This window comes from Xiphophorus maculatus, chromosome 14 (assembly GCF_002775205.1).
Source record: "Xiphophorus maculatus strain JP 163 A chromosome 14, X_maculatus-5.0-male, whole genome shotgun sequence".
NCBI lineage: Eukaryota > Metazoa > Chordata > Actinopteri > Cyprinodontiformes > Poeciliidae > Xiphophorus > Xiphophorus maculatus.
In genome coordinates this window covers 25,739,787-25,764,165 of record NC_036456.1, presented here as the reverse complement: position 1 = coordinate 25,764,165, position 24,379 = coordinate 25,739,787, and the positions used below count along the sequence as shown (strand labels likewise).

Below are 24,379 nucleotides of genomic sequence, written 5' to 3'. Positions count from 1 at the left end.
GCATGTTTAAAATGCTTTTCGTCTTAAGGCACTAAATGACGAATTTTCTATAGCTTATATGTATAAGTCATGTAAAATTCTAAAGTTTTAGTTTGTTCTTGGGGCTAAAATGTATGTTGTGATTGTAAAGGTGATTTTTCCGGCATACGCCGTCGTGAAAATGGTGCGGACCCCTTCTCTGGTTCTTCGCTTTCATGCTTTTACACTGAAGTTTCTCAAACCGGAAACACCTAAAGGTCATATCCGTTCACCGATGCTAGGAACGAAAGTCGTGAATGGAGGAGGCTAAAAATAAATCTTTGATCGACCCGTGGAGCTGTTTGAGTTGTGATAAGTGGACTTTTACCACACTTTTACCGAGTGGTATGTAACTGAAGTGAATGTAAAAAATGCAGAATGATGAGAAGTCGCTGCTTTCGGGTTTCATTTTGACCGTTTGTGCTCCCATGTAGCCGAGGGAAATATTAGCATCAACGTTGCTTAATATAAAATTAATCTGTAACATTTATCGACTGCTGACGAAGCCGAATGAAAAATGAGGTGTTATAGCGATATAACATATTTAAGGATGCGTCTCAATGATTATTTAATATTTGTTTTACTATATTCTGTGATTTTAATGTTTGCTTGAGAATTGTTTATGCTGCATATGGTTTTCCAGGTCAAATGGCGCTAGCACAGCCCCATTATAGCTCGGTTTCCTTCCCCCCGTTTGCCGAGCAGCTCTGTAACAACTCCCTACTGTCATGAAGGCTGTTTGGATGGAGCTGTGAAACAGTTTATACGGGATTTTTCCGGTGGGATTTTCCCACCCGAAGAATCATCTAACTCAGTGGTCCGGGCCGCGCAAGAAATAATGAACTACTTCCGGATCTTTTATTTTGAAAATCCTAAACCAGATTTTACCGGTTATGTAACAACATCGGAGTACTGTCCCCTCCGCCCCCCCTTTCTGTTGTCTGAAATAAATAAAATAACAAAATATTGAAAATCAGACACAATTATGCATTGTATTTTTTTTACTTCACATTAATTCAGAAATGTGCCATTAGAAAGGGAGAGGCAAATGCTTTATCCATGTTTGTTGAGATTAACATATTTTAAAATGCAACCTTTCTGCTCTAGGTTCCAGGTCTTTATTAGACTTATTACTAGTCAGGAAGCTCTGTTACAGATTATTTGAGTTTTAGGACTTGTCAAGACAAATATAATTTTATTCTCTTAAAACTGATTGTATTATAAAAATTATGGCCAGTTGTAGTAAACCAGAAGGTTCCAACAGATACAGCCATCTAAAATGACAAACCTGTGGTGGCTAAAAGACTTTCTTAGTTGCTTATCAAATACAACAAAATCAAAACAAACAAATTCTAGGGCTGTATTAATTCCAGTGACAATGTTTCCTCCATTCATTCTTAAATAGTGGAAACATTGGTCTTCTATTCTTTCTCACTTATGTGAGAAGAGTTGGCTAATAGGCAGGGAACCTCTAATTCTTGGATTTCATTCATCCACCAAGCTAAAGTATAGCCCCAGTCGCTAACCCCAATCTCTGTTTCTTTAAACTTTTCAGCTTTTCTTTGCTTTTATAGAATTGCAGCCTGTGTTGTGCTCCTGGGCACCGAAGAAGCCCCCCATGTTGGCGGGCTTCCCGGGAGCTTGCCACTGCCCAGAGGGCAGGCTTCATCTTTCCAGTTGGGTCAACTAGATCTATGAACAATGTCCTCCTGGTCCGTGGCTGTCCTGTGACCTGAACGACAAACTCCCAACGCACCTGCTGCGGACTTACCCACAAAACCACCTTCGCCGACTGCTGTGGGCATCGGTCTCCTGAACCTTCTGAAGACACCATGTCTCATCCCATGTATAATCCTATCAACCCTGGTAAGAGGATGCGTCCCCAAGGACAATATGTACACTCTGGTGGACAAATTGAGATGAACCCTCAGAGGCCACCACCTCACCCTGGCGCTGGTTCCAATTTTGGCTCTTCTGGATCTACTGCCATCAACTGTGGACCATCTGGAGGACCTATACCGTCCCTTCTGAGTTTACCAATAACCTACAGACCTGAGAGAAGTATGGTACCAATAGAGAAGGACATAGGCCAACGTTTGGACTTGAACATCAGCAGAGCCAGGGAGGAGGATATGCAAAATTCTGCAAGCCGAAACACACAATTTATCAATGTTCAAAGAGACACGTTTCCATCCACAAACACCGGGATGCAATTATATTTGCCACCTCCTGCTGCTCAAGTGAACAGACCCTTCACTGTTGATAGAGGCAGCACCTCATTGAACTGGGCCTCGGTGGAAGAGTCGTCAAAAATGTATCCTTCTGCTTCACCCAGCTTTCTAGGCAGTGGTGAAGGTGGGAAGCAGACATTTGCTGGTTTGGGTAATTATGACACTTCTATGTCTGACAAATCGGCACCTCCTCAGGAGACCATTAAATCTGCGTACACTTCAGAATCGGCTGTGGACATCCTCCAGCAGTTTGGGCTTTTGAAGGAAGACCTGCACCACCTAACGTCATACCACAAATATCAGATCACCCCCGACAACCTGCCTTTCATCTTAAGGCAAATCCGACTGGAGAAGGAGAAGAGAGCGCCAACTTCAGTTCACTCAACATCCTACGGTGAAGCTCAACCCATGAGGAGTATGGGTGAAATGGACCCCAGAGGGCCAGTGTTGGATCCAGATCAAGTAACTTTGACGGTTGTCAATCAAAGCAAAGTGATTGACTATGGACATTCCTCAAAATCAGAGTTGTCCTCTTTTAGACAACTGAACAAGGATACTGATTTAAGACAACTCATGTCTGAAGTTCCATCGAAGAACCCAGAACCAGCTCACCAGGCAGCCTCTGAAACCCAGGTGTCCAAACCACCCTTGAGTTTGATCCGTGGAGTTCATCCTGGGCGCCCTGGGCTCGTGCTTATTGGCAGCAGTGTCCAGAGTCATGATGACGATCAGCGCAGATCTACAGGGCAAGCCTCAAAAGCTCCTGATCTGGAGATGAAGAATGAAACCAAGGGTGGACCGAAGAAGCAGCTCCAGATGCACCAGGGACGTCGACAGCCTAAAAATCTTCCTGCGACAAAGCCACCACCACTTCTACAACACATGCGTCCTGCTCCACCTAATCGAGGGCCAAGCAAGATGGATGCCATGACTCGTGCTGGGCCGCCAAACCATCTGCCGCCGCTAACCCTGATGGAAGACTGCTCTACAGCAACTCCAAGACTATTTCCTCATACCTGTTCTCTTTGTATTAAACAATGTACCAATTTGAAGGTGAGTGGATGGTTGCAGATTTCTCCTGTAGCAAGTAGGATATGGTTGGTATGTGTTGGACATATTCCTGATAATTTTTTTTTTTTATTTGACAAAATGAGAAGCTTATTTTAAGGAAAGGCGTAGGTTATTGTTTAGCCTAGACTGCTAACAATCATGCTTTCAAAACTTAGGGTTGTGTACCAAAATGTTTCTACCTTTGATGATTCTGAACTATTTTGTAATTCATAGTAGTAGAATTTTGCTATTTTGAAGTAATTTGATGGACTGACATTCATCAGAAAACCCCTTTTTAATTGGACCTATAGAGATTTATTTTGGATAACATGGATGTTACTAGATTCGCCATAGTTGTTTTATAACTGCATATGAAAGGATGTGGAACCAAGCTGTGATTCAGTTGACGAAAATGGAAACGAGTGTCTTTATGGACATGAACAAAAACAATCTGGAATAGCCGACAGATCATTGGGACTTGACAAGGTGTTTGAGTTTATTGCTGAAGGAGGAAAGAGGATACATTTTCTTTGGAACCATTTATAACTCCTGATGTCGGAGTTAAGACATATTTTTTAAAACAGAACTTTCTGTTTCATTTAAAGTTTGTATTTTTTAAATATAAACATTGCTGAGCCTTGCAGCAAGAAAGCCCTGTGTTTAAATCCCGGCCTCGGGTCTTCCTGCATGTTTTCCCTGTGCATGTGTGCGTTCTCTCCAGGTACTCTGGTTTCCCAGTCCAAAACGTTGCTGAGGTTAATTGGTCTCTCTAAATTGCCTTTAGTTATGAGTGTGTGCATGTATGTTTTTCCAGTGTATCTCTGCGTTACCCTGCGATCGACATGTGACCTGTCATGGGTTTACATAGCCTCTCACCCGATGTCTGTTGGAGAGAGGTACTCACCACCATTGAAGGGTCAATGGCTATGGACAATGGATGGAATGGTCTCCCACCTTCTGGTCCACAACCATCTCTTTCTTCAGCTACAATTGCCCCTCCTGGAGTGTTTTTATCCTGACATGATGCGGACCACCTTCCAGATGACCCTTCAGGAACCTCAAAGTCTGATGAAGACCAAAGAGATGGACACTGGAGTTCCCCAAGCCCCATAAGGAGTCTATCAAGCTTTTGCTTACTTTGTGAAAATGTTGAAGACATTGGTTATTATAACCAAGATTTGTAAATTGTTGCATTCAAGATCAAATGTAATATGAATAAGTTTGGGTTTTATAAGGTACGGGTCCTTCAGAATTTTGCTAGCATTTCTTTTTCTTTTATTGCAAATAGCTGTTTAGTTCATTGTACATTTGAGATTTCAGAGATTTGTAAACATTTCTTTTTAAAGCTTTCACTGACTTACTTTAGGGCAGTACTTCTCATTTCTGGTTGTCAAGGACTACTGACCTGCATGTTTTAGGTATTAACCTTGTGCCACACACCTGACTTGAATAAGTGGGTGATAAACAGGACTTGATGGCATGTAGAGGAGGTCATGCAATCACTCGAATCAGGTGGCACATCTAAAATATTCAGCGCAGTGATCACTGATGCGTGGAATTGAGAAAAACTGCTTTAGGATATGCTAACAAGTATGGTGTTTAAAACATTTTTTGTTGTGATTAGGACTGGCTCTCCCACCAGAATACTGTCCTTCATCGTGGGAACACCACACTCCTAAGGGAGAGGTTAGTCTTATCTTTTTAATTTATTTTTGTGTGTCTGGCTAGACACTCTCCACAATGAACATTTTGGGTGTTGTAAGACAGGATCAACTGGGTCAAGAACCCTACTATAATGTTTGGATGATACTTTGTCTTTCAGGCTATGTCTGAGTTGACATAACTCATGTCTTACTATTGATGTTTTTGCTGAAAGTGCTAGCCAAACATTAGCATGTTTGCTTGGTCTTACAAGTCAATAATTTGGCTTCTAAAATATTTCAGTGTTCTGGTTTATCATCCAGTGAGAACATTATGTAAAAAAATTATTCTCCGTCATAAACGTGAGTCTTTTAATTTGAGTGTTTTAAAATGTATTGACTAGCATTTTTTGTCCTGGAAATATTCAAGCTCTCCTCTCTGACCAGATCAAATAATGCAGGCAGACCGGACCTGCAGCAGCCAGTACAGTCTCTGTTTTACTGTAAACATCTTCTTACAGGGTGGTAAAACACTACATTGGGAAAACCAAACTTTTTAGAACAATGCATTGTAGCCTGATTATGTTTTGCAAAGTGTACACATAAAAGTTGTCTAAGAATTTCACAACTTAATTGCATGGTGTATCAAAATGTTGATACACCACTGAGGGTATAACTTCAAAACAGACACATCAAGAACAAGAACAGTGGACTCCTGATATTTGTTTTGGTTAGGGACCACAGCCACATGTGAATAGCTAAAATCTGCAAATACTGTACATGAGATCTTATCTAAAATTGCTTATAACTGCCAAATCAATCACCAAAAATACTCTATTATGCAGTAATATAGAGGAAGCCATCTTGGCACTACTGCAGAAAATCAACATCTACTCTCTCTCTTATCCACTTTTAAGGTCAACAGCCAGTCAGTGTCAAGGAAAATGCATTGTTGTGCAATGCATATAGCTCCTGGACTGGTGTGCAAACTCCAGCCAGTAGTGTTCCAGTCTCATGTTCCATTTTAAAAATGACTCGATCTGAAGCGTGATATTATACCTTGGATCACATCCATTGTTATTCTGCAGGGCTGTTTTTTTCCTGTTATTGTCCACAAACAAATCCCAGAAGTTTTGATTTTAATTGGTATGTTTGATTTTCCACAGATACCCTGAGTGGGACGGGAGGACTCCAGAGTTTTTGAGGTAACTCTGGCCTTTCAGCTGGATTGCATTAATAGTTATTGCAATAGGGATTCATGATGCATTAATATTGGTGTATATTTGCATGTTGCAGTTTGTGTTGCTGGAGGGGGAGTGAAGGGAAAGAGATTGACTAATAGCTTGGATTGGAAAGACCTTTTATCCAAACTTTATTTGTGGCAAGAACATTTTTTTTTCAACAATCAAAACTTTGGTGTGTTTATATTTAATGTCAAAATAAAAAATAATTCAACAAAAGTATAATAAACAAGCAGCTTATACCAATTGAACAAAAAAACCCAACATCGTTTACATGAAACGGCAAAGGAAGCTGTCATAACTTTCATGTTGACATCTTAACATTGATTTAGTCAAAACCTAGAGTTTTTAACATCTGAAAAAATAACAAAAGTAGTTACATTTCTCATAACGGATCAAACGAATCTGTTTTATCCAGAGTGAGTCCTCAAGTTTGTTATCAAGGTAGATTTTACTTATTTCATACTTTGTTGGCATTTGTGGACATGAATTATTGAAATCATTCTATCATCAGGTAAGTGATTGTCCAGAAGACTCACTGTGGATGAAATTCATCCATACGTCTGTCAGGAGAAAGAATTAATTATGTTTGAAGAGAAATTGTTTTCGGATGTCAATAAACCAAAGTTTGGGCCACAATACTTTGATCTTAAGAGGTTAATATTATCCTTAGGAAAGATTTAATTGTCAATACATTCATTATCCTGACCCTCTTTTACAACTTTACCGCCACAGCTGACACTGTCTGATACTTAACAGCAGACTCTTTGCACTTATGCAAAGAATTTAGTGTGGTAGTTTTATTTTTATTGAATCAAAAGGGTAGGGTAGTATTTATTTTCATATATTTTAATCCCTAATAGTTATGACAGAGTCTTATTGTGCTGTTTCTAAGGTTTTGCTTTAACTGTACTTTAATCTCTTTTTTTTTGTAGTGCTTCGGCTTTACATTCTCATCCTGAACACACAACTCCTGGCCATAATTTGCAGAACCGCCAACAGACATCATTTCAAGAGAACGTATCGCGTTCGCTCAGTCCTCACCGCCGACGTCAGTCAGAGGACAGAAAGGAAAAACAGGGCAAAAGATTTAGCCCTGCAAGACCCCAGAGTCCACTCCATCATCATGGCTCTGAAAGTAGAAGAGAGAGACGGAGTGGCAGATCACGGTCGCCGCACACCTCCAAACACACTCACAGGTGTGGAAAAAGACTTCTTTACAAGATACAGACAGAATTTTATGGTATTAAAATGTTTTAATTCCCTCTTTTAGGCCCCGCTCTGATTCTTATGATCGCCAAACTTCGTCACACTACCGCTCACGTTCAAGAAGTTACGACAGACTATCCTCTCCCAGGAGGAGGGAAGCCGAGCGGTTGTCACCGAGGAGAAGCTATGAGCGCCGATCGTCTCCAAGGAGAAGCGACGAGAGACTCTCGTCACCGAGGAGAAGCTATGAGCGCCGATCGTCTCCAAGAAGAAGCGACGAGAGACGCTCGTCACCGAGGAGAAGCTATGAGTGCCGATCGTCTCCAAGAAGAAGCGACGAGAGACGCTCGTCACCGAGGAGAAGCTATGAAAGGCAGTCATCAGGCGAGAGATCAGTATCTCAGCATAGGAGGTCCATAAGTGCCGACAGACTGGCTAAAAGGATCCTGGGAAAGAAAGGTTTGCATATCAAAGATTTTTAATCTTTAGCATTTAAAGAAGTTGGTAAACTCCTACTTTTAATTGACAAAATGTCTCTTTGTTTTCTAGCTGTTCAGTCTCTGTCCAAACAGTCCGACCTGGAGGCCATGGTTAAAACTCTGGCTCCCGTTTTACTGGCTGAGCTGGTGAATTTAAAATCCTCCGCTGCCTCGTCATCCTCAAAGACAGAGAAGACCTCTTCTCATAAATCATCCAAGGCCACATCCAGCGGGACAAGCTCTTCAACAAAGCCTGCGGTTGGTTTCGTTAAGCAAATATGGCCGCTTTTTAAAAAAATCTGTTAAGCAGTTTATTAATTTATTTTATTTATCCATCCTCTCCTGGTTCAGCCTGGTAGATCCACGACACCCTGCATGGTGACGTTTTCTGGTGTTTTTTCTTCTCTTTCACACACCGACATGGTCGAATCCATGGAGAAATATGGCAAAGTAAAATCTCTACTTATGTACAGATTAACAAAGAAGGTATGTATTTTCTTTCCTCGTTTACATACTGTACATCTGCTTATTTTGTTGTACTCTGCCTATAAAAAGTATGTGTTTTTTAATTTTGCATTGAAAAATCAATTGGGATCAACAAAATAAGTATTTTTGACAAAATATGTACAGAAATTCTTTCTCAATGTCAAAGTAAAACCATATTTCTACAAAATGAAAATTAAATAAAAATATTTAACCTAAAATGACAGATTAATTCCCCTGAAGTCAGTATTTATTAGATGCCTTTTTTGGTTGTAGTTCCACTATGGAGCTATGTTCAAGCTCAGTCTCTACCTATGAGTTCTGGGCTTTGACTGGGCCACACCAGAACATCCATCCAGTTTGGGGTGGATGAAAATTTTATTTTATCGTTTTCTCCTCTAGGCGCGTGTGATTTTTGAGAAAGCAGAGGACGCAAAGAAACTGCAGTGCTTGACGAGGTGCATTGTGAATGGATTGCCCATCTTTGTTGACAAGCCACTGGTACTTCACTTTGTCCACACCTACACTAATGTTACACCTTCATCAGCTCACTTACAATGTATTATTTATTTATAGGGCATCACTTTGAAGAAGTCTCTGCAGAAGACAGCTCCACAAAAGTAAGTTATGCCTCAGGATACTCAGTTTGAAATGCTTAAAAAAAGCCAGTTATGAGAATAAATTTTGATGTTTTGAACTAAAAAAATTTGCCAAGGTGCTTCATTTCTATTTCCTCTTTTTACTGACTTTCTTCTTCACAGAAAATCTGGTGTCTCAAGTTCTGGAACTACCAAATCCCACGTCACTGTGAAAGTAAAAAAGCCCGCATCGTCCAAAACTAAAAACACCACAGCAGGCAAATTTGTCTCAAAAGCAAAAGTCTTGGTTTCCAAAGCAAAAGGCATCTCAATAAAGCAGGTCTCTAAAACTGTCAGCAAATCCAGTACAAATGCAAAAAGTACTGGGAAGATGGTTGGAGGGAAAAATGAGGCTTCAGTGGTTCCAAAATCCAAGCTTGCAAGAAAGAGACCTCCTGCTCATAAGGCTAAAAAACTGGTGATGAACTCAAAACCCGTGAGAGATGGTGTTAAATCTGCACCGATTAAGGCCTCAAAGGTCAGAAAGCAGCCTAACAAAACCGTAGCAGGAAAAACTTCTAAACCAAAAACCACTGTCACAGCTGAAGAGAAATCTGCAAAAGCTGAAGAAAAATCTGTGAAATCGGAAGCAAAATCTGTAAAAACTTTATCAGAGAAGCTGAAAAGTACAGTGACTTCCAGTTCTGTGGAATATTGGAAAACCAAAACTGAAGCTGGGCAAAAGCGAAATTGGTCTCTAAGGAAGGCAGATGCATGGCGAGGTTAGTTTCTACTAAAAAAAACAAAAGAATTGCTTTGGTTTTTTATAACATTTTGTATGGATACGGCTCAGTTGGGTCCTTGAAAATATTTTCTCCTTTTTTTTTGTACAGTTTTTCAAACACCAGCAAAAGCTTCTGCTGAATCCTCCACCATAACACCTGTCAGTGATCCGGGTAAAAATGTTGCTGAACTTCGCCATGTGGATGATAACAGCTTCAAGACTTTAACAACAGCAATTAACAAGAACAGACCGACTAAAGGAGCCACATCTGAAAGCAAGAACAAAGAGGTAATGGTGGCTTTATTTATACTTTCAAAATAAGTCTTGATTTTCCATCAAGTGTTAAAGATGGTTCATAAATACTTTTACTCAGAACTTAACTATGATGCTGTTAAACTCAGTTAAGTTGCTCTTTAATCAGGGAAAATTATTTTTTAACAGTTTTATTTTTGTTTTGCAGAACACTACTGTAAGCATGACAACTCCTGAGGATGCAAAACAGAAAAACCCACCGCATGCAAAAGTAAATGTAAGTTTTTTTTCCCTCCCCTTTTTAGTCTGTTTTGTACATAAGAACAATATCTTTCTTGCATTTTGATTACAAAATTTACATAAATAGTCTTAAAGTCTAACTGACATTTTATCTCCACCCAGGACAAAACTATTAATTCTTTAGGAGAATTTGGTGAGCTTGACTTTTACTCTGGAGATTTCGTAACAGTTGATGAAATTAATGAAGACGTTGAAGACATGGTTGTAGAAGTTCACCCTTCCTCATCTAAGCCAACATCCAGAGAGACAAAAGACGAGCAGAGTTCAGCTTCCAGAAAGACGTCAACAAAGTCAGCCTCTTCCTCATCTAAGTTTTCAAAAGGCAACTCATCCTCTCGATCGACATCTTCATCAGCAAACAACCAAAAGAGCGTTCATGAGTTCAAGAAATCTCAAACCAAAACTACTTCTGCCAAGGGAACTAAAAGTTCCTCCTCACTTTCAAAGTCTGTGAAAACTCCACCTTCCTTTGGTCAGAAATTTCAGTCAAACCAGAGTAAGCGTCCCGTTAGGTCATCAAAACCCTCATCCTCGGGCGGAAGTGTCTGTTCACCGGTGGCAGCCACTAAATCATCTGTAAAAACTCAGTCAGTGCATAAAAAGGATGTAAAACCTGCACAGGGTGCAGTGGCAAAGTCTGACCACCAGGTGTCAGCAGAGAGCTGTTCTGCAATAAAAGATGAATCTATCAACGAGATGAAGAAAACTCAAGCAAAGGGTAAGAAAAATGGAAAAAGCACAGAGGAGAAGACGGACGATGAGAATAAACAAGTCCTTGATTCAATCAATGAAAAATCTGATGAACAGAAAAACAAGGAGAACCAAGACAGAAGAACTGAAATTCAAATACCTGGATCTGAGCAAGACCATGTCATTCAGCAGGGAGCTGATAATGACAACGGTCGATCAGATGAGTGCCAGGAAATGGAAGTAGATGAGTCTACCAAGCTGCAAGACGGTGCACTTAAAGATCAGGCCGCTACAGCTGATGATGAAGAAGAAGTTCCCACAATGACGCAGGTTTCTGAAAATGATGAGACTAAAGAAGCCCAGACTTCTGACGGATCATCGGTCAGAGATACATCTGATAAAAACCAAGTGACAAGTGAAGAAACCAATGAGACTCCAAATAGCAGTGGTGTAAAACAAAAAGATGACATCCTTTTATCAGAGAGAGTCTGTGAAACCTCCAAAGAGGTTGGTCAAACCTCTAATGAAGAAGACCACAATGGCAGCAAAGACACTTTGAAAGACCAGAAACTTGTAGTTTCCACTGACCTACTGTCTAAAGCAGATGATGAACCTGCAGATGAAGAGTCTTACGAGGTCATAGATTCATTGGACGATCCACCAACAATAATTCAGACGGAATCAGAACAAGCAGCAAAAGACAGTAAAATCGTCTCTAGAGATCTCAAACCAACTAGACAAGGTCAGTCAAAAAGCAAAACCTCTGAAGGTGAAAATGAACAATCACCAAAGGAACAGGACAAAACAAAGCCTCCAGTACGAACAAAAGACAGCAAGACAGAAAAAGAGGAAGAGAGTCTTAAAGATTTAGAGGAAATGGTCTATGAAGTTGTAGACTCTATTGAAGATGATTCTGTTAAAGAGCCCTCAACCACAGGGAGTTGTAGTAGGAGACGGACACCAAGAGGAAACAAAAAAGATGAGAAGACATCAACCCCTGTAGAACCTAAAAAATCTGACCGCAAAGAGGAGGACGTGTTCACAGTTTTAGACTCTGTGGAAAAGGAAAGTCCCAGTGACAAACCAGTGGTGACGAGATCGACTAGAGGAAGAAGACAAAACGCAGCAAAGAAAGTTGAACAAAATACTAAAACGAAGCAAGACAAGATCCCCACAAGAAGACGACACACACCAGTCAGAGATTCAAAGGAAAAAGATGGTGAGAAAACTCCAAATAAAGATGTTCCTCTAAAGGAAAGTGCACCAACAAAGACGAGTGACACTGGGGAGGCGGACGCTACTCATCAGGAACTGGACAATGTTGAGTATGACCAACCAACTACACAGAAACCAAGAAGAGGAAGACCAAAGAGGGACAGTAAAACTAGTAAAAAAACAGTGGAAGAAAAAGAAGAGCCTGTTTATCAGATTGTAGATTCTCTAGAACAAGATCAAGAAAAAAACATGACTGTAGAATCCAGTCTGCAGAAAGAACGTGAGACAAATGACAATACAGTTTCCTCACAGATAAAAGATCCACAGCAAGCTACTGGAGGGGAGGATGATGAAACAGGGGTCGCTAAAGAGGACCAACCTGCAGAAAAACAGAGGAGTGCATCAAAAATAGACTTTAAGAAAGAAGAGAAGAGGAAAGAGTCACCAAAGACAAATAATGCAACATCAACAGATGTTTTATTGAGCCTCAGCACAGAGAAGGAGGATGGAGTGAGTGGGAGAACGGCGAGCGATGAAACAAAGAATCATGAGGAAGATATGGAGAAGATGGAAGCCGCTACTGATGAATCAGTGATTCTACCTGAGAGAGGAGAGAAAGACGTGTCGGATGCTGCGACTTACAACAGAGAGATCACAGAGGAAGAAACTCAGGAGGTTGTTGCTCCTAATGAGGCAGAAGAGGATCGACTGGTAAAGCAGGGAACTCAGGAGCAATCAGTGGGCCGTCTACAGGCACAGGTACAAACATTAAAGTTTTGATTCCGTAAACAAAAAAAAAACAAACAGCTCAGATGATTGCTTTAAGCTCCATTAATCCACCATGTTTCATTTTAGAATTTGTCGACTTCAGATGAAGCTGGTAAAATTGACGAGAAAGAAGATAAGGAGGAAAACGTACAAACTTCAAACTCTTCTAAACGTAAACATGACGACAACACAGGTTTGTTTTCTATAATTAATAAACAATGATGGCGTCTTTCAAACGGTAGTTTTGCAGGCCATTAGTCCACACAAACAAACTGGTTTTTGGTTTTCATAAATCACAAGTGGGGAGTATTGGCTTCTTTTCTCAACAGTGACTGATAGGTTTACATTAAAATAAATAAAAGTGAATTAATGGCTTCATGGACTTTTTCAGCCACAAGATTTTAGAACGGTTAAGTAGAACTATGATTTTTATATTCTAGTTGTGGTGTTTCATTTATTTGCTTTATTCATTATGTCTAAAATCAGAAAAATCAAGAAATGGGAAGGACTTTAGCACAGATTTATTTGCAAAGTAGTTAATTTGAATTCTTACAGAACGAGGAAAAGTTGTAAGATGTTTTCATGAGTTTTCATTCTTCTTCAGTTGTTGATAAACGGGAGAAAGAGTTTGTTGAACCCAAAGCAAAGCGATCCTGTTCTCAGTCTCCGAATGTTCCTGTGGACTTCCAGCTGCCTCCATTTAATCCCAGCAATCCTATGGGTGAGAAATTCACACATTTAAAGAAAAAATAAAAACTAAAGAGAGATTGAAATTCATTCAATTGAAATTCATAGTCATGTTTTTTTCCGCTGTTTGTTTCCAGGTGAGGAATTTGTGGTTCCCAAGTCTGGATTTTTCTGTAACTTGTGCTCCATTTTTTATTTCAATGAAACCACAGCCAAGAAAATCCACTGTAGCAGCCAGAAACATTACAACAACCTGCAGGTACGCACAATCACCTTAATAAAAAAATTTAAAAAAAGACTTATAAAACTAATTATTGGCTCATTTTTGGTTTCCCATTTTCTTTTTTCTTCTCTCTCAGAAACATTACCAGAAGCTAAAACTGAAAACTTCATGAACGACGTCCAAGAGTCTTTCTTCCGACTGATCAATTTACAACTGCAGTTAATTTTTCTATAAGTGAAACCAGAGACTTTCATTCACCCATTTTATGTGTTCATCATGAACCATGATGACATCAGTCAGAACATTTTTTCAATCTTTTTCTTAAATCTTCTGGATTTTAATTTTTTCGTGCTTTCTTTAGTTTTAGATGCAAACATTGACAGACATATTGTAAAGTTTAAGTGGGGAAAAAAAGAAACAAACATAGTTCCTTTCCGTTCTGGGAAAGTATGGAAAAGTTTTTGTATAATAAATCTTGTTGAGCCATTTTTTTGTAAATGTAATGTCTTTCCTTCTTCTTGCCTTACTCCCTTATTTGCTTTTTTGCAACCTTCCTTCCTCTGTCGTTTTGTCTTTGGTTCTGCTGTATGTTTTTTCCTTCCTTTCCCTCCCTGTGCCCTATTTTTTTTCTTTTCTTTCTTCCATTGTCATCTTCTTGTTTTTTCCTTTCTTCTATGCATCCTATTTCCTGTCCATCATTCCTGCCTCCTTCTCCACATCTCCTCCTTTCTGTCTTTTCCTGGCTTCTGTACTAATTGGTACAGCAGCTACTAGCTAGTAGTAACTAGTAGCTTGTTTGAATCCAGTGCTTGTTTGATGCCTGTACCAACTGGAACCTACTAGCTAATAGTTGGAACTAGAAGTTAGTAACTACTAGCTAGTACCAACTAGCTTCAAACAAGCTAGTAGCTAGTAGTTGCATCTAGCTAGTAGCTTCAAACTAGAAACTATTACTAGAAGCTAAATGCTACTACTCGCTACCTGCGAGTAGTAGCTTGTAGCTTCTGCTAGCTACTAGCTGGTTGTGTCCAAACTCTCCTGTTTTTCCAAAATCCTTCCCTTGTTCTTTCCATCCTTTTTTATCTCCTTCATTTCCTTTTAGTTTCTTCAGAGGTTCTATACTTAAACCCTGTTCATTCCAGAAATGTCATCTATAAATTTATGGAGAAGTTTGTTTCATAACTTAACCCAAAAATAAAGAATTTAAAACTAAGAAAAAATGTAGTTTGGAGTTTTGTGAATGATGTGTTGAAAGCCTGAACAACAGTACTGAACTTAAACAATTTTAATATTTGACAGTGAATGTCTGATGTAATTGTGTTTATTTTAAGAAAGTTATGGTCCCATCCATGTTTTCACATGAATTTTCATGACTCATGAAAACCTGCCTGATAAATGACAAGTGTTTTGATCTTGAGATAGTTTTAAGTTTAGTCTCGTCATAATTCCTTTGGTTTTTATCAGTTTTTATGAAAGCACATTGAAGTAGTTATTGTCGTATGATGACATTTAAGTGCCGACTGATCATTAAAAAGTGAAAACTGCTGAACTAGCTCATCACTGTAAGTCACTGTAATGACTGGAGGAAGTCATTAGTGCAAAAATCTAATATTGGGATTGTTAGTGTTACACAAAACTCTGACTGTACCTTCACTATGCTTCTACTGTAAAGCATAAAGATGGGAGGTTTGTTCTGTAGGGATGTTTTTCTGTGAAAGTAGCTTGTTCATTGTTTTGTACAGAGCGTTGTATAAGAGTAGGCAAATGCAGATTATAATTATTTAAGAAAACATCCCACGAAAGACTTAAAAATGGCTGTTATCAAACCCATCCAGCCTGACTGACCATATCAAACTACATGAGAATAATTCATTACAGGTTTGCCAGGAAGTCTGGGGATTCCCCTTCTGTGTTTACCAAATTTTTATAATATACAATTTCTCCACTTTGAATTTTTCAACACTAATCCCATGTGGAACATTTCCTCATGCAAAGTAGCTTCCTGGATCATTATGTAAATGCTCACTGGATTCCTAAATTCATCTGACTTATTTCTCAGTATTTGTGTAAAGACTCTCACTCTGCCACCATGTTTCTCTTTGTGCTGTCGCTGCTGGTCAGCGGTTCACAAGCTACACATTTTCTTGGCACTATGATGACTTACTACCCAGGGGAAACTCAAACTAACGGATATGTATCAGTAAGTGGGCACTGTTTGTAACGTATGGCTGCCTTTAATGCTACTTAACCTCTATGTAATCCACAGGTGATCCTTCGCTACAAGCAGAATTTTGTCGGGTGCTCACAAAGTGACACCTGGGACTGCGATGGCAACTGTGGGTCTTGGACTCAGACGCTTCCATTAACCAAAGTGGACAAAGTTAGCAGTGAATGGTGTCAGACAGAAGGAATCATAATTTGTCAGCTTCCCAACAACACTGGATTTCAGACTAAGTGAGTCCATTTTAATGTCTTACCAAATGTAGCCTGACTATTTAAAATCACAGTTGACTGACTGAGTGTTGAACTTACCTGTATAACTTGCACTATTACATTTTGGACTTTGAATGTCATAATATACACTATAGTGGACAGCTGTGTATTTGTGGATTCACCTATTCTAAGGGACATAAGTCCAAATAATTTGAAGAAATACAACATAGAGCTTATCTAAAATATTCAAAATAAAATACAATTTGTGAAGCTGGAATACCTAATGGACAATAGTGGTGGGAGTTTGACAGCTATCACTTCAAGAGCTTCCCATCATGATAGTGTGGATGTTTGCATGAATGGGTGACTGAATGTAGCGTGAAGCACTTTGGGGTTCTCTAGACTTGATTAAATACAATAAAAATATGGAGCTTCTATCTCCATGTGGTGGAGAACATTCTCTGCACCTGCATCACCGTGTGGCACGGTAGCTGCACTTCTGCTTAGAGCATCGCTCTGCAGAGGACTGTGGGGAGCAGCCTTTCCTCCACCTCGGACCCGTACACAGCAGGAGGGGGTCACTCCTCATCATCAAGGTCTCCACCCAGCCGCTCCACTCAGGCAGGAGGCTGAGGGGCATCCAGAGCAAAACCACCAGGCTGAGGAACAGTTTCTACACTTCAGCAGCCAGACTGCTGGACTTAAACTACACCTAATTCAGCTTCATCTTAGTTTTTATTAATCTATTTATTTATGCACATTAGTAGTATAGCGTACTCCAGGAGCGCCTGTAGGATATTATCACAGGGTACACACACTGTGTCACTGGACCTGACCCACAAGAGCACAGGCACATCTCCAACACGCATCAATTAAAAGTGAACCGGCGAAAGTAACTCTATGTCCCCAGTTTATCAGCTCCTGGAAATACAAATAAACCTTTTCTTGTTGGGCCTAACAAATGTGGAAACACACACTACATCAAACAATTTGTAAAGTTTGAATACTTCTACTTAAACTTCCGCTCCAGATTGGATGGCGGAGGGTGGATAAACAGCATTTCAAATGGTGTTGGATACTGGAGAGCTGTGGCTGCTGTTGAACTGAGGAACCGGTCCGACATTGGCAAACCCAACACATCACCACAGACCACCATCCTCCCAGCTTTAAGGTAGTTCTATTAGCATTAGCATCTTTGTCATGTTATAATCAAGTCGACTTCAAATTTCAAACTTCAGCCTTTTATTGAATTTAATAAAATACAACTTTTCATACCCCTCTGGGCATCGTTCAGCTATGGCTGTAATCCTTTTTATTTTCTCTCAGAGTTCCAGGAAATTGCCCAAGAACTATTAACTTGTTGACCTTTGACCCTGATGGAGATGAGGTTAAATGCAGATATGGGAAAACAACAGATTCAGAGTGTAACCCCTGTAATCCTCCGCCTGTCCTCAATGTCTCATCAGTAAGTAAGAAATGTTTGTGTAATTAATAAATTATGCAGTTACTGAAATGTTTTACTTGTGTCTCATCTAAATATATTTAGCATAGATATAGGTTGTTAGGTTGTCATTAATTGTGTTAAATCTACTTCTATCATCACTAGTTTTATTTCAGTTCTGCTTCTGCAGAGTCACATTTGAATCTATAAATAAACAGCATAAGTGTAATTTATAAGGGTGGGCGTAAATTAAACCAGGTATTTAACTTTCTGTCATGTAATTTAGAATATTTTGGTCTCTCTTCTTTTTGCAGTCCTGTTCTCTGACATTCAGCTCCCCTGTAAGCAGCACCAGCTCTGAACTTCGTTACGCAGTCCAGCTGGTGATAGAAGATTTTCCCAGACAGACCATTACTCTGACTGAAACCGGCGGCTCACAGGAAGTGAAAACTACCGGCGACGCCATCAGCAAGATACCTTTACAGTTTGCCTTGAAAGGTACGACCCCATATTTAGATCTTCTTCTTCTACAGGTACGAAAGGGCTTTGTTTGATTTAAAAAAAGTCAATTTCTTGGCTGAGCTTTGATCTTTGATTTTCTGAATTCTCTCTGTCCATTGCTTTGTCTAAATAAACACACAAATTGCAAGAATTTTCATTCTGAACCAAGATATTCAGAAAAATTAGAGTCAAACTGTTGAACCTCATAAATGCTGAGAGATTTAAAGTCCCAGATTTGGTTTTCAAACGGTCAAAAATATACAATTTGATCCCAGAATCCTCTACATTGGGCCAGTCTTTCCATATTTATAGCAAAATGTAACAATTCTGCACCCTATACGGCAGCCATTTTGAAAATGGTGGATATCTGGGATCTAAGTATCTATGCCACATTTGGTGCTTGTATCACCATTAGAAAGCTTCTACTAACGTATTATTTTATCTGCTGCACTATTTGATTTCGTATCTGTGTTTCTCGCTTTTTCTAAAACTCTTCAGTGATTCCTGAGGTGCCATCCTGTGCTGAAGGATCCTATGTGGCCAGATTTGTGCCTCCAACTCCAGACAACAGAGCTCAGAAATTCATCCAAGTCAATAAGGTGCTGGAAATCAACATCAGAGCAGAAGCAACTCATTCCAAGTAAGTGAGGGAACCCATATCACAGGCTTCAAATTTTGACCTTTGCTGCAGAGATACTGTAGTTTACTTCAGGAAATTTAAATGGCAAATTACTGACAAACACAAACATTAAAAACGCAAAATATAAACATTGGAACAGAAAATACATTTATCCTGAAGCTTTTTTCAAACTAAAAAAAAAATAAAAATCCTCTTAAAGTGGACTTATTATATAAAATTGACATTTTGCTTGTTTCTGGTCTTCCATTTGAGTCTCGACTGCTTCTGAAAACAGACCAAGATCTTTAAAAAGTTCCCACAAAGCTGATTTTGGTATCTGGAAAATTTGCAGGAATGTAACGTCACAAATCAGCAGGGACTACCCGTCACCTAGCAACCAAAATGACGCCCAGCCCGTTACCTAGCAACACAAGCTGAGCTCCAGCTTATTTTGTTAACTGGTTTTACCGCTGTATGTGCTGTACAATGGCTGCTGGAAAAGACAAGTGTTTTGTTGTTGACTCACCACCCAGAAACCTCTTGCTATATTCAGAAGGCTCCACTTCTGCTCTTCAAAGATGTATGGTTGTATAATTGCGCAGCTGTTTGCCAGCCATTTTCACGTGCGGCTGATATTTGCATGACGACTGCAATATCTGTTTCCTGTTGAAGCGTTACTGGACTCCTGTTCAGCGGGCCTCACAATGTATCTAAGAGTTCATCCGGATCAGGAAGCTTCACCCTGAGGTGGACACCATCCGCAAGAGAAAGTGGACAGAGCCACCCCATCTGTTTTGTTGTCGAGACGAGGTTAGTACTATTATAATGTTGGATGGACGTCACACAACTTCAAAATGAAAAGAGAAAAGTCTGAATATGTTAAACAACAACAAAGAGTTAAGTGATCATCAACCAGATTCATGTGAGTTTGAGTAAAATTTTTAGAGATATTGCTCAGTTAAGACAAATAATAGACTCAATTTCAGAAAGAATGAAGAAATTAACATTTTAAACCTTGAAAAACTATTTAACTGTTGCTTTGAGAAGCTTCAGTTTGGTAGCAATGTCAGCGTTCTTCAAGGCTGAATGGTGGATCAACAGGTTAATGATTATAAGATATTGATTTTGGACTGAGTCCTGTAGAGTCCAGAACCTAACACCACTTTTCTTCTTTGATTTATTTTATCTTTTTAACTGCATCATTTTATTGTGCTTTGAATTAAATTCTTAATTTGTTATGGTGTGCTTTGCTTTGTCGTCTTATTTTTAAGCTTTCTTTTAACTTACCGGCTTCGGCTGGTGCTGAAGTTCCTTGGCTCAAAAGCACCATCCTTTTAAAAATCCCCATAAATAATCAGAAAGAGCCAAAACCAGACAGTGTGTTTTAATGTACTCTTTTCAATAACATTTAGGAATTGGACAGAAAGAAATTCGTGGCTCTGTTAGAACCTTGTGAGGCTACATCTGAACATGTGATTTAATCTTCTGTATTGGTTTATTTCCACAGTTTCAACAGTAACACCTACCACTCTGACCTCCGATGTGTCACTGTGACCGTTGGAAACTGTAAGTTAATTTTGTTTTTCTTTTAAATATTTTGTTGGTTATTTCCAAAACTGATCAGCTGGAATTGTATCCATGTTGTCTAAAACAACCACAAAAGACTCAAACAATGTCAACTATAACCAACCAATCAATCCCCATCAAGCTCCAGTGACTTCAACCACAGCAACACCAGTTTCATTACCAACATCCATGACCACAACCACCCAAAAACAAAAAACTGAACCCATGATGTTAACAACCATACAACCCAATGTTGACACCGACACCCAGACCAGTGTCATGACACACCACCTAAAAATACTTAAACCTGCCTATTTTAGTAGTTCACTGAATATACCTTAATATTCATTAATGCACACAGTGGAAACGGCTTTAGCACTCCTTCCTGATGTTCACTGTTGGGGTTCAGCCAATCAGCAGTAAGGACAATTGTTGCTGATTGGCTGACGTCAACGCTAGTCAATAGCGAGTCAAGTAGCATTGGGTATTTCAGTTACCAAAACTGCATATTTTTATATTGTAGACTTGCACTACAAAAAAAATTGCAAAAAGTTGGATTTTCCTCAAATTTAACCAGAGATTTAAAATTAATTTAGTTAGTTTACTTTATTCACGACACACATCTGTCTATTCTTTATTTATTACAGTGAACCTCCGATATTCACAACGTTTATAAACCTGAACTGCCTTCCAAGAACTGAATTGAGACTTATGACTCCTTAAAACTGCCTATTTTTATAGTTTAAACAAAAATATAGTTTGTCATATATTAATATACATTGGAAAAATTAGAAGAGAACATCTACAGTCTTCCTGGTTTACCCTCTTTGGGTAGCGTCAGTGTAAACGAATGCCGCTCCTGGATTGGCTGCTTTGAACACCAGTCAAGAGAAAGTCAAGCAGCATTTCACTTTTACAAACTTTCCATGTTGCATTTTCTTTAAAATTTCTTATTTATGCCTATGAAAAAAATCCCAGATAATTCAGATTTTCTGCAAATTATTTAGAGTGAAGTTTCTCAGAAAAATCCAGGTGTTCACTGTAAACCATCAAATTTCAAGTTCAAAATGTAATAATTCAAGTTATGGAGGTAAGTTAATAATCCACTCTACTCATAACAACCATTAAACTCCCAGCAGTATTTAAACCAACTCAACCTCCCCTCTGTCGAACGCAGCCCCTCTAATTACTACGACTCTGTTTCCAGATTATGTTGTAGCTCTCAGAGGAAAGATCTCAGCTACATTATCACTGGAGAATTATTATGATGCTCTCGTCAAACAGGTCAGTAACTTTGTTGATTCTGCTGGTTTTACCAGTTTACTGTCAACTAAAGGCCAGTTTTTCCTTCCTTTGGTTCAGTTCAGATTTTTAGTTTGGTTTTGTTTCTAATGTCTGAGGACAAACACTGATCATTTTCTTCTTTATGTGGAACTGATGACACTATTTGTATTTCTTGTTTTTTTTAAACCAGATTAAGGATGAACTGACTAGACGAGGGCTGCACACAAGCATGAACGTACGCCTCCACAGGACGGCTTGATTTAAATTTGGGACACACTCTTCGTACCTATACTTCTGCTGAGTGATGCATTTCCTGAAATTGGGATCTATCGCTTTTTGTTACATATTATGTTAATGATCACAAATATTTTAGTTGATATATTTCTGTTGATATCCACTGGAGAAAGATCAAATCTCCTTCCTGACGGTTTAAAAATAATCTGGAATAGACCATGAATGGATGGACGGGTTGTTGAGCAACTTTTTTGTTATCACAGTTATTTGTGTCTGTTTTAGTTTTTATAACTTTCTTCTACATGAAATAAACCATTTTAATGTTAATCATCATCTGCATTCATTTTTATAGTTTCAGATAATTAATTTAATCATTTAATTTAAAGACTCTTCACAGATGATCCACTTTATAAACTGTCAAATATGTTTTTTTACAAATATGTAAAAAAACAACATTTTTTTATTAAAGTAACACTGCAGCTTTAATGAACTAAACGTTGGATGAAATTTGGCATGACCTACATGTTGAAGTGGCAGAAATCAGATTTATTTGGATGAAAAGATTGGAATAGCACCATTCAGAGTGACGTGTAAAAGTCAGTCTGGGTTGCTTTTGCCTGCGGTGTGAAATTTAACACAAGGAATCAGTGGACTAACATGAAACGACCCTAATGACAAATATAAACAACAGAGAATTAGCAGACTGTGGCAAGACCATCATATTAAACCTGGAAATGAACAGAAAGAAAACACAAACACGTGTGGATCTGACACACAGTTTGCTGGTAACTCAAACGCACGAGTCTAGCATAACAGAGAAATGGCTTGTGGAGAAATCCTACGACCGCTAAGACCTGACGGCTCTCCATTTTGGTTGCAGGTTGTTCACCCAGCCGCCCTGCACACCAACTGAAAATGCAACAAATGTTGCAAAGTTGGTCTCAAATCCACCTGAGTCTTTGGGACGATCAGGTGTGAAAACTCGGTAATTTGTTTGAGCAGATTATAGGGGATCATGCATCCTTTATGCCGTCTGCCATGTTTCCTGTGGAAACTCGAGACAACAGAGCTCAGCTTTAACATGGAAATCAGCAGCTCTGGTGGTGATTTCCATATGTAGTCTGTCTAGTTCACACAGTCAAAGTTTGCTTAGAAAAACGATCACAGAGCGAGCTTTAAGGAAGCTGAGGCCCGGAGTTTGACCTGATCTGGTGGTTCATTATTCTCATCCATAGCAAATACATTTAGTTGAGTAACTTCTCTGAAAACATTTACTTTTAGGAGTATTTTTACTACACTGTACTTTTTACTTTAGTCATTTTATTATGAAGTATTTCTACTCTTGAGTAAAATTTCTGGATTTTCTACCCACTGAGTGAAAAACAAACATGTTTTAACCAAACATTCACCAGACACAGACACACACCTGCAGGTTTTGTTAAAGTTTTATACGTTTTTTTATTGAAAGAAGCTGATTTGGAAACTTTCTGTTGTCTGATTTTGTTATTTGTTGTTACTTGTATGAATTTTTGTCATTTTGGTCCTTAAGATACACAAATGTCCACTTAACTTTATATTTTGGTCCGTCTGATGATGTTATTTTAAAATATTAAATGATTGATGGTTTGATCAGTTAAGTAGACTTCTTACCAAACACGACATGGTGTTAAAACAGTGAAGATGGTTTCATAAAGCTCTGAAGTTGTTAAAATATCAACACCCAGCTGTTTGTTGATGGGTGAAATTTGTCATTTCAATCATCAAATATTTTCTTTGACTCTCAGTTATCTAGAATTTTTATGTGAAAATTTTTGTAGAAAAATAAAAAAAGCTACGAAACTTAATCAGCCTTAATGAAAACAGTGAATGAAAGATACAATTGGGGGTTTATTTAAAAAAAAAAAAAGTCCAATTGCATTAATTGTTCCTTAATTTTCAATGTGCACATCACTGTTTACATGAAAATCTATCACATCGTTATTTAAGCTTCTAGAATAATAAAAGCTGCAGAATCTGACATCATTTTGTTGAAGTTTCATTTTTAACTCACCTTTCTTCATGTTGCAGGTTTTGTCTCTCTAAGCTCGTTTGCATTGTTTGTTTGCATTTATTTGGTTAGTTAAATATTCAAACAAAGTGCGTTACAACACAAATAACATGGTTAATTAAATGTATCTATCAGATTTTGTGTTTTTGTTTAACCTGTTTCTATAAATAAATGTAAACTTTTCTGAAACATGGTGAATCAGTAGTTGTTGTGTAATGGTTATTAATATTAAAAACCAACACAAAGTGTCGGTTTTTGCGCTTATCCCAAATATAATAATGTTACTAAATTGTTATTCAGACATGAATTTGTGTTTGAAAATCCCTTTTTTATCATGTATTGTGTTTTTAACCAAAGGCAAATTTCTACATGTTTGTGAACAATAAGGATTATTATTGTTATGATT

General features: G+C 38.7%; 2 protein-coding genes across 3 annotated transcripts; both read left to right on the top strand.

Moving 5' to 3' along the window:
• Nucleotides 1-225: 225 nt before the first annotated feature.
• LOC102221519 (zinc finger protein 638-like) lies at nucleotides 226-15,062 on the top strand. Of its 2 annotated transcripts, XM_023345638.1 has the most exons (18): nucleotides 226-363; nucleotides 1,593-3,302; nucleotides 4,924-4,985; nucleotides 6,106-6,144; nucleotides 7,116-7,379; nucleotides 7,454-7,848; nucleotides 7,939-8,126; nucleotides 8,220-8,354; nucleotides 8,754-8,852; nucleotides 8,928-8,971; nucleotides 9,113-9,711; nucleotides 9,823-10,001; nucleotides 10,174-10,242; nucleotides 10,368-12,929; nucleotides 13,026-13,131; nucleotides 13,543-13,659; nucleotides 13,763-13,884; nucleotides 13,985-15,062. In XM_023345638.1, exons 2-18 carry the CDS (start codon nucleotides 1,851-1,853, stop codon nucleotides 14,018-14,020), a joined length of 6,468 nt encoding a protein of 2,155 aa, XP_023201406.1. In that variant the 5' UTR covers nucleotides 226-363; nucleotides 1,593-1,850; the 3' UTR covers nucleotides 14,021-15,062. The 2 variants fall into 2 exon arrangements, with proteins under 2 accessions (XP_023201406.1, XP_023201407.1); XM_023345639.1 differs by lacking the exon at nucleotides 226-363 and having other exon boundaries at nucleotides 954-3,302.
• Nucleotides 15,063-15,981: 919 nt separating this feature from the next.
• LOC111610792 lies at nucleotides 15,982-22,276 on the top strand. The gene is made up of 10 exons (XM_023345720.1): nucleotides 15,982-16,048; nucleotides 16,115-16,302; nucleotides 17,312-17,452; nucleotides 17,608-17,746; nucleotides 18,037-18,220; nucleotides 18,722-18,863; nucleotides 19,515-19,652; nucleotides 20,350-20,408; nucleotides 21,616-21,692; nucleotides 21,883-22,276. Exons 1-10 carry the CDS (start codon nucleotides 16,001-16,003, stop codon nucleotides 21,949-21,951), a joined length of 1,185 nt encoding a protein of 394 aa, XP_023201488.1. The 5' UTR covers nucleotides 15,982-16,000; the 3' UTR covers nucleotides 21,952-22,276.
• Nucleotides 22,277-24,379: the final 2,103 nt, after the last annotated feature.

What these genes read in the sequence shown, in the direction of transcription:
- LOC102221519 (XM_023345638.1), top strand. Translation starts at nt 1,851, where the DNA reads ATGTCTCATCCCATGTATAATCCTATCAACCCTGGTAAGAGGATGCGT. An exon ending in ACCACACTCCTAAGGGAGAG is followed by an intron (nt 4,986 to 6,105) that starts GTTAGTCTTATC and finishes GATTTTCCACAG; the next exon opens with ATACCCTGAGTGGGACGGGA. An exon ending in TCTTTGTTGACAAGCCACTG is followed by an intron (nt 8,853 to 8,927) that starts GTACTTCACTTT and finishes ATTTATTTATAG; the next exon opens with GGCATCACTTTGAAGAAGTC.
- LOC111610792 (XM_023345720.1), top strand. Translation starts at nt 16,001, where the DNA reads ATGATGACTTACTACCCAGGGGAAACTCAAACTAACGGATATGTATCA. An exon ending in CTGTCCTCAATGTCTCATCA is followed by an intron (nt 17,747 to 18,036) that starts GTAAGTAAGAAA and finishes TTCTTTTTGCAG; the next exon opens with TCCTGTTCTCTGACATTCAG. An exon ending in TGTTTTGTTGTCGAGACGAG is followed by an intron (nt 19,653 to 20,349) that starts GTTAGTACTATT and finishes TTATTTCCACAG; the next exon opens with TTTCAACAGTAACACCTACC.